This window comes from Callithrix jacchus, chromosome 14, assembly GCF_049354715.1.
Source record: "Callithrix jacchus isolate 240 chromosome 14, calJac240_pri, whole genome shotgun sequence".
Lineage (NCBI taxonomy): Eukaryota > Metazoa > Chordata > Mammalia > Primates > Cebidae > Callithrix > Callithrix jacchus.
The window spans coordinates 41557418-41573699 of record NC_133515.1 but is presented as its reverse complement, the minus strand read 5'-3'; the positions used below and the strand labels follow the sequence as shown (position 1 = coordinate 41573699).

Here is a 16282-nt window from a genome sequence, read left to right as displayed (position 1 = left end):
TCTTAAAACATTATATTTTTGCGATTTTTTTTTTAGCCTATCAGCTTTTGTTAGTGTATTTCCTATGTGGCCCAGGGAAGCCAAAAGATTGGACACTCCTACCCTAAGATCAGGAACAAAAAAGCACATGCACTTTTATCCCTCCTATTCAAATATTTTACTGAAGGTTCTAGCCAGGGCAATTAGCACCCCCCCCCAAAAAAAAAAAAAAAAGGCATCCAGATTGGAAATAAAAAATAAAGCTATATATATTTGCCCTTGACATGGTCTCTATAAGAAAATCAGAGAACCCACAAATAATCTATTAGGATGAAAAAACGAGTTCAGAAGAGATTCAGAAACAATATTAATATATAAAAATCAAGTGTTTTTAAACACTTGCAATGAATAACCCAAACATTCAATTAAGAAAAATAATTCAGCTTACGACAGCATTAAAAAATAAAATACTTAGAATAACTTAAGGAAAAAAAGTGCAATTCTGAAAACTATAAAACATTATTGAAATTTAAAGATCTAATTACAGTTGTATGCCACCTAAGAACATTTCCATCAACTACAGACCACATACATAATAGTGGTCCTATAAGATTATAATACCAGCTGAGCATGGTGGCTCATGCCTGTAATCCCAGCACTTTGGGAGGCCAAGGTAGGCAGATCATGTGAGGTCAGGAATTCAAGACCAGTCTAGGCAACATGGCAAAACCCCGTCTCTACTAAAAATACAAAAATTAGCCAGGTGTGGTGGCACAGACCTGTAATCTTAGCTATTCAGGAGGCTGAGACATGAAAATCACTTGAGCCTAGGAAGCAGTGGTTGTGGTGAGCTGAGATTATGTCACTACACTACAGCCTGGGCGACAGAGCAAGACTGTCTCAAAAAAAAAATGATAGATGGATGGATAGATGTGTGTGTGTGTGTGTGTGTGTGTGTGTGTACCATATTTTTACTGTACCTTTCTGAAGTATTTGTGTTAGATACACAAATGCTTGTGTATGTAGTGTCCATACACAAACCTAGATGGTATAGCCTACTACACACCTAGGCTATACAGTCTAATTGATTGCTCCTAGACTACACACCTGTACAGCACGTTACTGTACTGAATACTGTAGGCAGTTGTAACTGCAATTGATGAGACTATATAGCCTAGGTGTGTAGCAGGCTATACTATCTAGGTTTGTGTATGTAGACCATAGGATGTTTGCACAATAATGAAATAGCGTAATGACACATTTCTCAGAATGTATCCTCATCATTAATTGACACGTGACTATATAAATGAAGGGATATCCCACGTTCATGAACCAGATGATTAGGCCAGGTGCAGCAGACTATGGCTCCTACCTGCAATCTCAGCACTTTGGGAGGCCAAGGTGGGTAGACCGTTTGAGACCAGCCTGTTCAACATGGTGAAACCCCGTCTCTACTAAAAATACAAAAATTAGCCAGGCATGATGGTGTGCACCTGTAATGCTAGCTACCCTGGAGGCTGAAGCAAGAGAACTGCTTGAACCCGGGAGGCGGAGGTTGCAGTGAGCTGAGATCACGCCACTGCACTCCAGCTAAAGAGCAAGACTCTGTCTCAAAAAAAAAAAAAAAAAAAGGACCAGATGATTTAATATCAAGATGACAGTACTCCCAAATTAATCTATAGATTCACTGGAATCTCCATCAAAATACTAGCTGACTTCTTTGTAGAAACTGACAAGTTAATCTAAAATTCATATGAACTTGGAGAGGACTCGGGATGGTGCTGTGGGAGCGGCCCAGGATTGGAGCTCTCGTTGGATCCGCAGGGAGGTGGATCGGAGTTGCATTTCCAGACTGATCTTAGTTGCCCACAGAGCGGGGAGACTCCCAGGTGTGGAGAAGCCGGCGGCTGGGGCGGCGGCGGCCGGCCCAGCCCGGTGGTCCCCGCGGGGCGCGCTTGTCCGGGTGCCCTGTTGAGCCGGCGGCCTGAGACCTGGGAGGGCTGGACTTGGGACTGGACGAGACTTGGACGGTGGGCCAGCCCAGGGGATTGTGGGGACGGAGCGTTCGGGGTGCCCAGTGGGACGAACAAAACCGCGATTTCAAACTATCCCGAGCAGACGGTCCGGGACACTCTGTGGGGGGGAGGCGTCCACCACTGCCAAGGCAACCCACCCCAACTGAGATACATGCCCACTGCTGACGCAGCCAGCCGTTGCCGAGGTGACCCGTCCCTGCTGAGATACACGCCCACTGCGGACACAGCCTGCCGTTGCTGAGGCGACACGCTGCAGCGAGGAGACTCCTCTGCAGGGCGTGGTGGAGACCACAGCAGAGCCTGTAGGAGCAGGGCGAGTCGCACAGCAGCGGGGCGGAGACTCGGCAGGCAAACAGTGGCTGGTCTGCCTCCTAGCTGGGCAGGACACCTCAATGGACATCGAAAAATGGAGCCCGAGCCCCCCAACACAGAGCGTTTGAGAAGAAAAGGGTTTTTTAATGAGCTCTGTTGCAGCAGAATCAAACATAGCAGCCTGGCAGACCTGGGTGAGCGGCAGAGCTCACAGCTCAGAAATTGAGCTCCTGAAGGGAACGGACTGTCTCCTCGGGCAGCTCCCTGACCCCTCTATATCCAAGGGACTGGCATTTGGCGGGCATCATCCTGGGACAGAGATAGCAGAGAAGGAAACGGGTGGCATCCCTCGCTGTGCCACAGCTGCTGGAGGTGCGCCCCAGACAAGCGGGGCCTGGAGTGGACCTCAGCAGTCGTACAGCGAAGGGGCTAGGCTGGTAGAAGGAAGGCCAAGTGACAGAAATACTTCGTCATCGGCAGTCTGGGTGTCCGCTCAGAGACCCAATTGAAGAGTCAGCAACTACGCAAACGACAAGCTGATAAACCCACAAAGATGGGAAGAAACCAGCGAAAAAAGGAGGAAAGCGCCCAAAGCCAGAGCACCTCGCCTCCTAGAGAGGACCAGAACTCCTCACCAGCAGGGGAACAAAGCTGAACGGAGAATGACTGTGACGAAATGACGGAATTAGACTTCAGAAGGTGGATAATGAGAAACTTTTGTGAGCTAAAAGAACATGTATTAAATCAATGCAAGGAAACTAGGGAACTTAAAAAAAGATATGAGGAAATGATAACAAGAATGGATAGCTTAGAGAGGAGTATGGGTGAATTGGAGGAGCTGAGGAACACAGTGCGAGAGCTTCGCGAAGCATGCACAAGTTTCAGTGGCCGAGTTGACCAAGCAGTGGGAAGAGTATCTGAGGTCAAGGACCAACTCAATGAAATTGAATGAGAGACCAAGATTGGAGAGGGAAGCGCAGAGAGAAGTGAGCGAAGTCTCCAAGAAATGTGGGACTGTGTGGGGGGACCTAGCGTACGTTTGATGGGTGTACCAGAGGGGGACGGGGAGAATGGGTCCGGGATGGAAAATACTCTTCAGGACATCATCCAGGAAAACTTCCCCCACCTAGCAAGACAGGCCAACACTCAAATGCAGGAAATACAGAGAACACCACAAAGATATTCTGCAAGAAGAGCAACCCCAAGGCACATAATCGTCAGATTCAACAAGGTTGAAATAAAGGAGAAAATACTAAGGGCAGCCAGAGAGAAAGGTCAAGTTACCCACAAAGGGAAGCCCATCAGACTCACAGCAGATCTCTCAGCAGAAACACTACAAGCCAGAAGAGAGTGGGGGCCAATATTCAACATTCTTAAAGAAAAGAACTTTCAACCCAGAATTTCATATGCAGACAAACTGAGCTTCAGAAGTGAAGGAAAAATAAAATCCTTTGCAAACAAGCAAGTACTCAGAGATTTTGTCACCACCAGGCCTGCTTTACAAGAGCTCCTAAAAGAGGCACTACACATAGAAAGGAACAACCAGTACCAGCCATTCCAAAATCACACTAAATGCTAAAGAGCATCAACATAATGAAGCATCTACAACAACTAACAGGCAAAACAGCCACTTAGCATCAAAATGGCAGTATCAAATTCACACATAACAATATTAACCCTAAATGTAAATGGACTAAATGCACTAATCAAAAGACACAGACTGGCAAATTGGATAAAAATCCAAAACCCATCAGCATGCTGTATCCAGGAAACCCATCTCACATGCAAGGATACACAAAGGCTCAAAATAAAGGGATGGAGGAAGATTTACCAAGCAAATGGAGAGCAAAAAAAAAGCAGGAGTTGCAATTCTCATCTCTGATAAAATAGACTTTAAAGCAACAAAGATCAAAAGAGACAAAGAAGGCCATTACATAATGGTAAAAGGATCGATACAACAAGAAAAGCTAACGATCCTAAACATATATGGACCCAATGCAGGAGCACCCAGATACATAAGGCAAGTTCTTAATGACTTACAAAGAGACTTAGACTCCCACACAATAATAGTGGGAGACTTTAACACTCCACTGTCAATATTAGACAGATCAACCAGACAGAAAATCAACAAGGATATCCAGGGCTTGAACTCAGACCTGGAGCAAGCAAACCTGATAGACATTTATAGAACTCTCCACCCCAAATCCACAGAATATACATTCTTCTCAGCACCACATCACACCTACTCTAAAATTGACCACATAATTGGAAGTAAAGCACTGCTCAACAAATGCAAAACAACTGAAATCATAACAAACAGCCTCTCAGACCATAGTGCAATCAAGTTAGAACTCAGAATACAGAAACCAACCCAGAACCGCACAGCTTCATGGAAACTGAACAACTGGCTCTTGAATGTTGACTGGGTAAACAATGAAATGAAGTCAGAAATAAAGAAGTTCTTCGAAACCAATGAGAACGAAGACACAACATGCCAGAACCTCTGGGACACATTTAAAGCAGTCTCTAGAGAAAAGTATATAGCAATAAGTGCCCATATGAGGAGAATGGAGAGATCCAAAATTGACACCCTATCGTCAAAATTGAAAGAGCTAGAGGAGCAAGATCAAAAAAACTCAAAACCCAGCAGAAGACAAGAAATAACTAAGATCAGAGCTGAACTGAAGGAGATTGAGACACAAAAAACCCTCCAAAAAATCAATAAATCCAAGAGCTGGTTTTTTGAAAAGATCAACAAAATAGACAGACCACTAGCCAGATTGATTAAAAATAAAAGAGAGAACAACCAAATAGATGCAATAAAAAATTATAAAGGGGAAATCACCACAGATTCCACAGAAATTCAAACCATCATCAGAGAATATTACAAACAACTCTATGCACATAAACTAGTAAACCTGGAAGAAATGGATAAATTCCTGGACTCCTGCATCCTCCCAAGCCTAAACCAGGAGGAAGCTGAAACTATGAATAGACCAATAACAAGGTCAGAAGTCGAGGCAGCAATTAAGAGCCTACCACACAAAAAAAGCCCAGATCCAGACGGGTTCACAGCCGAATTCTACCAGACACACAAAGAGGAGCTGGTACCATTCCTTCTAAAACTATTTCAAACAATCCAAAAAGAGGGAATACTTCCCAAATCATTTTACGAGACCAACATCATTCTGATACCACAACCCGGCAGAGACCCAACGAGAAAAGAAAACTTCAGGCCAATATCCATGATGAACATAGATGCAAAAATCTTCAATAAAATATTGGCAAGCCAAATGCAACAGCAAATCAAAAAACTTATTCACCATGATCAAGTAGGATTCATCCCGGGGATGCAAGGCTGGTTCAACATACGCAAGTCTATAAACGTAATTCACCACATAAACAGAACCAAAAACAAAAACCACATGATTATCTCAATTGACGCAGAGAAGGCATTTGACAAAATTCAACAGCCCTTTATGCTAAAAACCCTCAATAAACTCGGTATCGATGGAACGTATCTCAAAGTAATAAAAGCTATTTATGACAAACCAACAGCCAATATCATACTGAATGGGCAAAAACTGGAAGCATTCCCTTTGAAATCTGGCACTAGACAAGGATGCCCTCTCTCATCACTCCTATTCAATATAGTTCTGGAAGTTCTAGCAGAGCAATCAGGCAAGAAAAAGAAATAAAGGGTATTCAAATAGGAAAGGTGGAAGCCAAATTGTCTCTATTTGCAGACGACATGATAGTATACCTAGAAGACCCCATCACCTCAGCCCAAAAACTCCTGAAACTGATAAGCAACTTCAGCAAAGTCTCAGGATATAAAATCAATGTGCAAAAATCACAAGCATTCGTCTACACCAATAACAGACTTAAAGAAAGCCAAATCAAGAACGAACTGCCATTCACAATTGCTACAAAAAGAATAAAATACCTTGGAATACAACTCACAAGGAACGTAAGGGACCTCTTCAAGGAGAACTACAAACCACTGCTCAACGAAATCAGAGAGGACACAAACAGATGGAGAAACATTCCATGTTCATGGTTAGGAAGAATTAATATCGTGAAAATGGCTATACTGCCCAAAGTAAGTTACAGAATCAACGCTATCCCCATCAAGCTACCATTGACTTTCTTCACAGAACTGGAAAAAACCACCATGAACTTCATATGGAACCAAAATAGAGCCCGCATAGCCAAGTCAATTCTAAGCAAAAAGAACACAGCGGGGTGCATCACACTACCGGATTTCAAACTATACTACAAGGCTACAGTAATCAAAACAGCATGGTACTGGTACCAAAACAGAGATATAGACCAATGGAACAAAACAGAGGCACCAGAGGCAACACAACGTATCTACAACTATACAATCCTTGATAAACCTGACAAAAACAAACAACAGGGAAAGGATTCCCTGTTTAACAAATGGTGTTGGGAAAACTGGCTCGCCATGTGCAGAAAGCAGAAACTGGACCCCTTCCTGACACCTTACACTAAGATTAACTCCAGATGGATTAAAGACTTAAACATAAGACCTGGCACCATAAAAACCCTAGAAGGAAATCTAGGCAAAACTATCCAGGACATAGGAGTAGGCAAGGACTTCATGAACAAAACACCAAAAGCATTGGCAACAAAAGCCAAAATAGACAAATGGGACCTAATCAAACTCCACAGCTTCTGCACGGCAAAAGAAACAGTCACTAGAGTGGATCGGCAACCAACAGAATGGGAAAAAATTTTTGCAGTCTACCCATCTGACAAAGGGCTGATATCCAGAATTTACAAAGAACTCAAACGGATTTACAGGAAAAAAACAAACAAGCCCATTCAAAAGTGGGTAAAGGATATGAACAGACACTTTACGAAAGAAGGTATATATGAGGCCAACAATCATGAAAAAATGCTCATCGTCACTGGTCATCAGAGAGATGCAAATCAAAACCACATTGAGATACCATCTCACGCCAGTTAGAATGGCGATCATTAAAAAACCTGGAGACAACGGATGCTCGAGAGGATGTGGAGAAAAAGGAACACTTTTACACTGTTGGTGGGAGTGTAAATTAGTTCAACCATTGTGGAAGACAGTGTGGCGATTCCTCAAGGCCTTAGAAATAGAAATTCCATTTGACCCAGCAATCCCATTACTGGGTATATATCCAAAAGACTATAAATCGTTCTACTATAAGGATAAGGACACATGTACACGAATGTTCATTGCAGCACTGTTTACAATAGCAAAGACCTGGAATCAACCCAAATGCCCATTGATAATAGACTGGATTGGAAAAATGTGGCACATATACACCATGGAATATTATGCAGCAATCAGAAATGATGAGTTTGTGTCGTTTGTAGGGACATGGATGAATCGAGAACGTCATCCTCAGCAAACTGACACAAGAACAGAAAATGAAACACCACATATTCTCACTCATAGGCGGGTGATGGAAAATGAGAACACATGGACACAGAAAGGGGAGTACTAAACACTGGGGTCTACTGGGGGGAAAAGGGGAGGGCCAGTGGGAGGGGGAGGTGGGGAGGGATAGCCTGGGGAGAAACGCCAAATGTGGGTGAAGGGGAGAAGGAAAGAAAAGCACACTGCCATGTGTGTTTCTACGCAACTGTCTTGCATGCTCTGCTCATGTACCCCAAAACCTAAAATCCAATAAAAAATTAAAAAAAAAAAAAAAAAATTCATGTGAACTTGCAAGAGGTTCCAGAATGGCTAAAATATCTTGAAAAAGGAAAGCAAAGTTGGATGACTTGACTTTACTTACTATACAGCAATATTAATCAAAAGATTGCCTCCTAGTCAGGCACGGTGGCTCACGCCTGTAATCCTGGCAGACTGAGGCCAAGGTGGGCATATCGCTTTGGTCCGGGAGTTTGAGACCAGCCTGGGCAACATGATGAGACCTCATCTCTACAAAAAATACAAAAATTAGCCAGGCATATTGGCATGTGCCTGTAGTTCCAGCTACCTGGGAGGATGAGATAGGATATTCACCTGAGCCCAGGAGATGGAGGTTGCAGTGAGCCAAGATTGCACCACTGCATGCACTCCAGCCTAGGCAAGAGAGACACCTGTCTCAGAAAAAAAAAAAAAAAAGTGTCTCCTGGCATAAGGTGGGCATATAGATCAATGAAATAGAATTGGGAATCCAGAAATAAACCCATTTATCTATAGTTAACTGATTTTCTACAAGGGTGCTAAGACGAAATGGTGCTGCAGAAAGACAAATACTCTTCTTCTAAGTGAGAGCTAAATAACATATACATGTGGAAGCAGAGTATGGAATGACAGAAAGTGGAATCTTGGAAGGGTAGGAGTGTGAGAGTGGGGTAGATGATGATAAATTACTTAATGAGTACAACACAGGCCACTCCAATGATGGATACACTAAAAGCCCTGACCTGACCACTATACAATGTATCAATGTAACAAAATTATACTTCTACTCTAATTTACACAAATAAATAAAATTTTTTTAAAAAAACAGTTCTGGGTAGTCGCATACAAAATAATAAAGTTTGAACCCTTTCTTTACACCATATACAAAAATTAACTCAAAATGGATCAAAGACCGACATGTAAGAACCAAACTATAAAACCTCAAAGAAAACATAGTAGGTCCTCATGACCTAACATTTGTCAAGGGATTGTATCTTGTCAATTCCTTGATTGACAAGGGTTTATATATGTAATATGCATATATATAAAGAATATATATAAAGAATTCTTGCAATTCAATAGTAAATAGACAAATAACCATATTAAAGAATAGGTGAAAGATCTGAACAGATATTTCTCCAAAGAAGACACACAACAAGCACATGGCCAACAAGCACATTGGCAGGATGAAACAGGAGGTTCACTTGAGCACAGGAGGTGGAGGTTGCAGTAAGCCAAGATCGCACTACTGCATGCACTCCAGCCTGGGCAATAGAGAGACACTTCTCTCAGAAAAAAAAAAAAAAAAGAATGTCTGCTGGCATAAGGTTCTGGTTAGTCACATACAAAAGATGCGTGAACCATAAGGGAAATGCAAATCAAAACTACAAAAAAGTCACGTAATAACAAGTGCTGATAAGGATGTGGAGAAATTGGAACTCTCATACACTGCTAATAGGAATGCCACTTTGGGAAATGCAAATCAAAATTATAAAAAAGTCACGTAATAACAAGTGCTGATAAGGACGTGGAGAAATTGGAACTCTCATACACTGCTAACAGGAATGCCACTTTGGAAAACAATCTGGCAGGTCCTTAAAAGTAAATATAGAATTGCCATATATCCCAAAAATCCTACTCCTAGATAAACATCTAGGAGAAGCGAATCCATATGTCCACACAGAAACTTACACAAGAATGTCTATGGTAGCATTATACATACATAATAACCAAAAAGTAGGGAAAAAAACAAACGTTCATCAACTGATGAATGGTTATACAAAATATCCCATATCCATATAGTAAAGTATTATTTGGCCATAAAAAAGTAATGAAGTACTGATACATGCCACATCACGGGTGAATCCTGAAACCACTAAGCTAAGTGAAAGAAAAGTCCAGTCACAAAAAAACCCCACATATTACACATATTATTCCATGTATATGAAATGCCCAGAATAGATAAATCTACAGACAGAAGGTAGATTAATAGTTGCATATGGGAAATAGAAGATGAGGGGCATTAGCAAAAGTGTATGGGGTTTCTTTTAGAAATGATAAAATGTTCTAAAATTGACCGTTGATCATGATGGCACATATCTATGAATACACTGACAACCACTGAATTGTGCAGTTTAAAAAGGGTGAATTGTACAATATGTGAATGACATCTCTTTTAAAGCTATTAAAATGTTTTTAAGTAGTCAATTAAGCACTCAACACAGGTAAATACACACACACACATCACAAAGTAAACCTAAGGAAATAGTAAAAGATGAAAACTGAACTTATTGGAAATAAAAAAATAAAAAGCAACAGAATTAAAGTCAAATCAAGATTTGTGTCCTTGAATAAAAAATAAATAAACCCCTACCTAGTCAAGTCAGGAGAAAAATAAAGCATAATTACACAAAATTGGGAATGAGAAGTAAAAATAAACACTGAGGCAACTGAAAAAATAAAGAATACTGTGTATTACCTCATTAAAATTAACTAGAAATCCTTACTGAAAAGAAAGATTTCCCAGGAAAATTACCAAAATTAACTCAAGAAAAGAGAGCATATATAGACTACAACCCTTAAAGGAATCCAGAGATAGTTTCACTGATGGTATCTTTCAAACATACAAGAAAGAAAAATTCCTTTGTACTTAGACTGTTCCAGAAAAACAAAAATCATCCAAGTACCTTTTATTAAAATGGCATAATATTGATGTCAAGTTTGATAAAGACTGGTCAAGAAAACAAAAAACAAACAGAAAGACATTTAAAACCATTATCAAATATCAGCAAATAAAATCTAGCAGCTCAAGAGAGGAGCAAACTACAACTAAATAGTTTTTATCCAAGGAACACAAGAAAAGATTAGTATTAAGAATAAAATGTATATGAATAGGTTAAAAAAATAAATTGTGCAATGTAGATAAATGTGGAGATGGGGAGCAGAAACAGAAGAGGTTCAGCCTGTGTTCTCTCCGATGAAACTATAACCTGCTGATGGGGGGATGCTGAACTCTGGGTGGGAGATAGAGGGTAAGAGGGAAGATGGGGAAAGAAGCTGACAGAGAGGAAACTAAAAGATTTCCAAGCACTGTTGATGACCCAATTAAAAGTTGGAGACCAAGAATTTCTAGTGATGCCAACCCAGAGAACTGAATTATCTTTCCCAGCACAATTCAGAAATTCAGGTTGAGGAATTACAAGGAGAGGTGTTTGAATGGTCTGTAGGACCAGCATAAAAACAACATAAGGCTCTAAGTCACTCACTTCCGTCTTTAAAAAACTTAGTTGTAAGACTGGTCATATTTTGCTTCAAATTTAAACAGTACCATAATTCAACTCAGCCTAAATAACAGGACTACAAACTTCATCACTGCCTTAACCCTCTTATTATCTAGGGAGATATGTGAGAATAAACTGAATAACACAGTTTTGTCATTTAACTTGAGAGTAAACCGGATGAAATTAATGTTTCCTATTATTTGATCTCATCCTCTAAATACACTGCATCAGATGTCTAAGAATTTCATAGTTCATAAATTTCTAGCAAGAAACATATTAAGCATTTTCTCCTTTAAATACTTTCCAACCTATGCCAGTAAGTTTCAATATGCTAGTGAACTAAAGGAAAAATTATCTTAATACTCATATCATTGTAAATCTACCTTTAATACAGATAATCATCTATGTATTCTATATATTATCATATATTCTCAGGTTAAATAAGAAAATATCTAATTTCGCTCAGAAAAAAAAAAATTGGGGGAGGAGGAAAATACTCTGGGCTCTCAGAAGCAAGATTTTCTATTACCCATAGATAGTTCACTATTAGGGGTTGGGCAGGGTGGCTCATGCCTGTAATCTCAGCACTTTGGAAGCTGAGGCAGGCAGATCACAAGGTCAGGAGTTCGAGATCAGACTGGCCAACCTGGTGAAATCCCATCTCTACTAAAAATGCAAAAATTAGCCAGGTATTGTGGTGGGCGCCTGTAATCCCAGCTACTTGGCAGGCTGAGGCAGGAGAATTGCTTGAATCCAGGAGGCAGAGGTTGCAGTGAGCTGCGATCATGTCACTGAACTCCAGCCTGGATGACAGAGCATTACTTCATCAGGAGGTCGGGGTGGGGAAGAACAACAATAAAAAGATAGTTCACTATTAAACAGATAATAATTTTCTCACATTGGTTTTAGTAAAAGTAGGTTAACTTAAAAATTCCTCCGCTGGTCCCTATCTCTCACCATATGCAAAGATTAACTCAAGATGGATTAAAGACTTAAATGTAAGGCCCGAAACTACAATAATCCTAGAACAATGCCTAGGAAAAGAGTTTATGATTAAGACTTCAAAAGGAAATGCAACAAAAATAAAAACAGACAAATGGAACTTAATTAAACTAATGGGCTTCTGCACAGCAAAATAAACTGTCAACAGAGGAAACAGACAACGTACAGGATGGGCGAAAATATTTGCAAACTATGCATCTGACAAAGGTCTAACATCCAGCATCTATAAGGAACTCAAACAAATCAACAGGAAAAAAACAACCCCACTAAAAAGCAGGCAAATATGTGAACAGACACCTCTCAAAAGAAGATATACAAGCAGCCAAGAAAACATGAAAAAATGCTCAACACCACTAATCATCAGAGAATTGCAAATTAAAATCACAATGAGACACCATCTCACACCAGTCAGAATGGCTACTATTAAAAAGTCAAAAAATAGATGTTGGGAAGGATAAGAAGAAAAGGGAACATGTATACACTGTTGTTGGGAATGTAAGTTGTTCAACTCCTATGGAAAGCAGTATGGAGATTTCTTGAAGAACTCAAAACAGAACTATCATTTGATGCAGCAATCCCACTACTGGGTATCTATCCAAAGGAAAATAAATCATTTCATCAAAAAGACATCTGAGCCCAGGACCTTGGGAAGCCAAGGCAGAAAGATCACTTGAGTGGAGGTGTTCTAGACCAGTTAGACCCCATGTCTAAAAACCAAACCAAAAAAAAAAAAGACATCTGCTCAAGTATGTTTATCACAGCGCCATTCATAATAGCAAAGTCATGAAATCAACCTAAGTGTCCATCAACAACTGAACAGGTAAAGAAAATGTGGTATGTATTCACATACATCATGAAATATTATGCAGCCATAAACAGAATGAAATCCTGTCCTTTGCAGCAACATGAATGGAGTCTGGAGGGTATCAAATGAAATCATTCAGAAACAGAAAATCAAATACCATGTGTTCTCACTGATAAGACAAGCGGGTACAATGGATACAGAGACACAGAATGGGTACAATGAGTACACACAGACATAAAGACTGGGGACTCCAGAAGGAGGAGAGGAGGGGTGAAAAATTACATATCAGGTACAATGTTCACTATTTGGGTGCGAGGGTCACTAAAAGCCCAAATCTCAGCATTATGCAATATATCCATGTTAATTACCTGCATATGTAACCCCTGAATCTAAAATTAAATTACATTTTTTTTAAAAAAACTCCTCCTCTAGGCCTTAAGATTTGAATATTAATAGTTATTCAAGCAAGAAGCCGCAGGACAAAATAAAAGTTAGGAGACCTAGTCAACGAGTGTGGCTTTAATTATGGTCTCTATGTAGATGATTTACAACTTGAAATCTCCAGCCCAGCCTTCTCCTTCAATCTTCAAAACCAAACCCATAATCTTAACATCCACCCAACCAATTCCACCACTCACTCATGGCCACCACCCTCACCATAAACCTGGCCATAATTTAATATTAGCACAACCATTCAAACAATAACCTAACACCTGGCTACTTCACCTTTCACATCCCATCCATTATTAAGTATGATGATTTTGCCTCTTAAATATCTCTCAAATCAGTCCACTTTTCCCTGTATCCACCAACACTTCCCTATTCCAAAATTTCATCATCTTTTGCCTGGCAATGCTGCAAGGGCATCCTAATTTATGCCCTTGACCAATGATTACTGCTCCCCAACCCACCTTGCTATCACAGCTGTTGCTACACTCTGTTATACAGCTGATCTTTCTGAAACACCTATCTTATCATACATCCCCTTGTTTCAAGTATTTTTGTAGACTTCCCAAGGCTCCAAGGATAAAGCCCCTAAATCCTTGGCATAGCACACAAAGCCTTGCAGTCTGTGCTCCACCCACACGGCTTTTGGTTCCTGGAAAATGCCATGTTCTCTGTCACCAACAGTACCTTTTCATGTGTTTTTCCCTCAACTAGAAGGCTCTTTCCTTCCGCTTTGCCTGATTAACCTTAAACAGTCTTCAGATAACAGCTTTACCATAACCACCTCAAGAAAGCTTTTCCAGCTTCACTGACAAGGCCAGATTATCTTACTTTATGCTTTCATAAAATATTAGCACGTTATCAGTTTTACTTTTATTTATGTGATCATCTGAAATCTGTCTGCCTCCCTGTCTAGACCATGTACACAAGGAAGGCAGAGACCAAAAATGCTTGGGTTCACCAAGGTTTCCTTAGCATCCAGCACAATGAGTGCACATGGTGAATTCTAAAATACATGTTCAATGAATTAAGTAACCCTGGAATATTCACCAGGCAAAACAACAACTAGTAACAAAAGTCTACACCATCACTGTTTGTGATGATGGAACTGTTCTATTATCTATTGCGGTGTCCAATATGGTAGCCCCTAGCCTAGTGTGGCTGCCCAGCACTTGAAAAGTGATAAGAACAAAGGCACAAAATTTTTTATTTTATTTTTAACTCTTATTCAAAACTGTAATAGTCCTCTCTTTAAATAAGATGTAAAGAGCCACACGTAGCCACTCTCTACTGTACTGAACAGGGCAGGTCGTGTTCCTCGAAAAGTAGTAAATTCAAAAACGGAGTAAGGGCAGTAAATAAAATGGAGAGTTATTTTCAAAATTATCTTCGCGGGCCCACCATGAAATCGGCTTTCTCCATTGTGTATTATTTGTGCTTTCTAGTTTTCCGGACTGTTCGGAGCCGCATCACAAGCTTCTTGCATTCCAAGCCCTGGGGAACCCCTTTATTGCTACAAATGATGGTCCAAAAGAGGAAAAACTGCGGGGAGCCTCTCCAGACTAACTGACCGCGCAGTGTACGTTATCCACGCTACTCCCTCAGGGGAGTCCTGCAATTCAGCCAAGCTAATGAGTTCACTGTCTCCCCAACAGGGTACTCCCCAGATAACCACTCGCTCCGGTCCTACACCCCTGCTCCTGTGTCAGCGTTTCTCACCCACACTCACGGGGAATGCAGGCTCCCCTAAACATCTGTGGGAGTTCAAAAGGCCCAGGACCCACCGAGGGAGAGGAAACGAGAAGTCTTTGCTTGTGGCCTGGGAGACTCGGAGCAGCCGGCCGGCACCTGGGCTGGAGTCGGGGCTGCCTACGAGCCTCAGCCGCGCGCGTTTTCTCCGTCAGGCGGCGCGACCCGCGGGCGGGCGGAGCGCTCGGGGCCTAGCCTCCACCCCAACCCGCCGCGGCTCCACACCCCTCCCCGGCCTGCCTCACCTTCTCCAGGGAGGTCCGCTCGCCCTCCCAGTAGCGGTGCCGCGAAGGCGACGGCGGAGGCAAAATCTTGCCGGGGTGCGCCTGCAGCCAGGCCTTGGCCTCCTCGTCCTCCTCGTCGTCGGTACTCTCTACATGCTGGTGCTCGTAGTGAGAGTCGGAGTTCAACTCCCGCCCCGCCTCTTCCTCCACCACCACTACAGCGTCCAAGTTCGCCGCCTCCTCCTCTACCGTCGCCGCCACCACCGCAGCCTCCTCCTCCTCCTCCTCATCCTCCTCCTCCTCCTCTTCCTCCTCCTCCTCCTCCTCCTCCTCCTCCAGCTCGCCCGGCCATGGCAGGTCCTCGGGCTCCATGAAGGTGTCTCGCTCTGGGCTGCAGAGACGGAGGAGGAGGAGAGGGGAGGGGGAGAAGGAGGGGAGAGACCTTACTGGCGGTTGTGGCAGAGCTTAGGCGCAGTACCGCCCGCCGGGGCGGGGCTGGAAGACCGCGCGCGCGTTCCTAAGGACGCCGCGCGGAGCCCGGCGGGAAGGCCCCAGGGCGGGGGTTTGCGACAGGCGACGCCGCCGCTTCGCCGCCGTCACCTGCCGGCTTCTGGCGCACAGCACTGTAAGCTCACAATAAACTGGGGACTGGGCGGCTCCCGGGGGGCGCAGACGGCCCCAAGGGAGTAGAGTCTAGTTCTCGGCTGGGATGGAGTTTCGCCCCTGCACAGAGAAGAGATCAGACTCTA

At 42.3% G+C, this 16282-nt stretch overlaps 1 protein-coding gene across 13 annotated transcripts in view; it reads right to left on the bottom strand.

Moving 5' to 3' along the window:
- The window catches only part of ALMS1 (ALMS1 centrosome and basal body associated protein), a 225484-nt gene extending 209480 nt beyond the window's left edge, over window positions 1–16004 (bottom strand). For all 13 annotated transcript variants that reach the window (XR_013526474.1, XR_004733517.3, XR_008476280.2 and 10 more), the window contains exon 1: window positions 15555–16004. Coding sequence is in view for 8 of the 13 variants with exons in the window: in XM_035272302.3 (XP_035128193.3) it covers window positions 15555–15905 (351 nt within the window). In the remaining 5 variants the exon portion in view is untranslated. The remainder of the gene's footprint in view (window positions 1–15554) is intronic.
- Window positions 16005–16282: the final 278 nt, after the last annotated feature.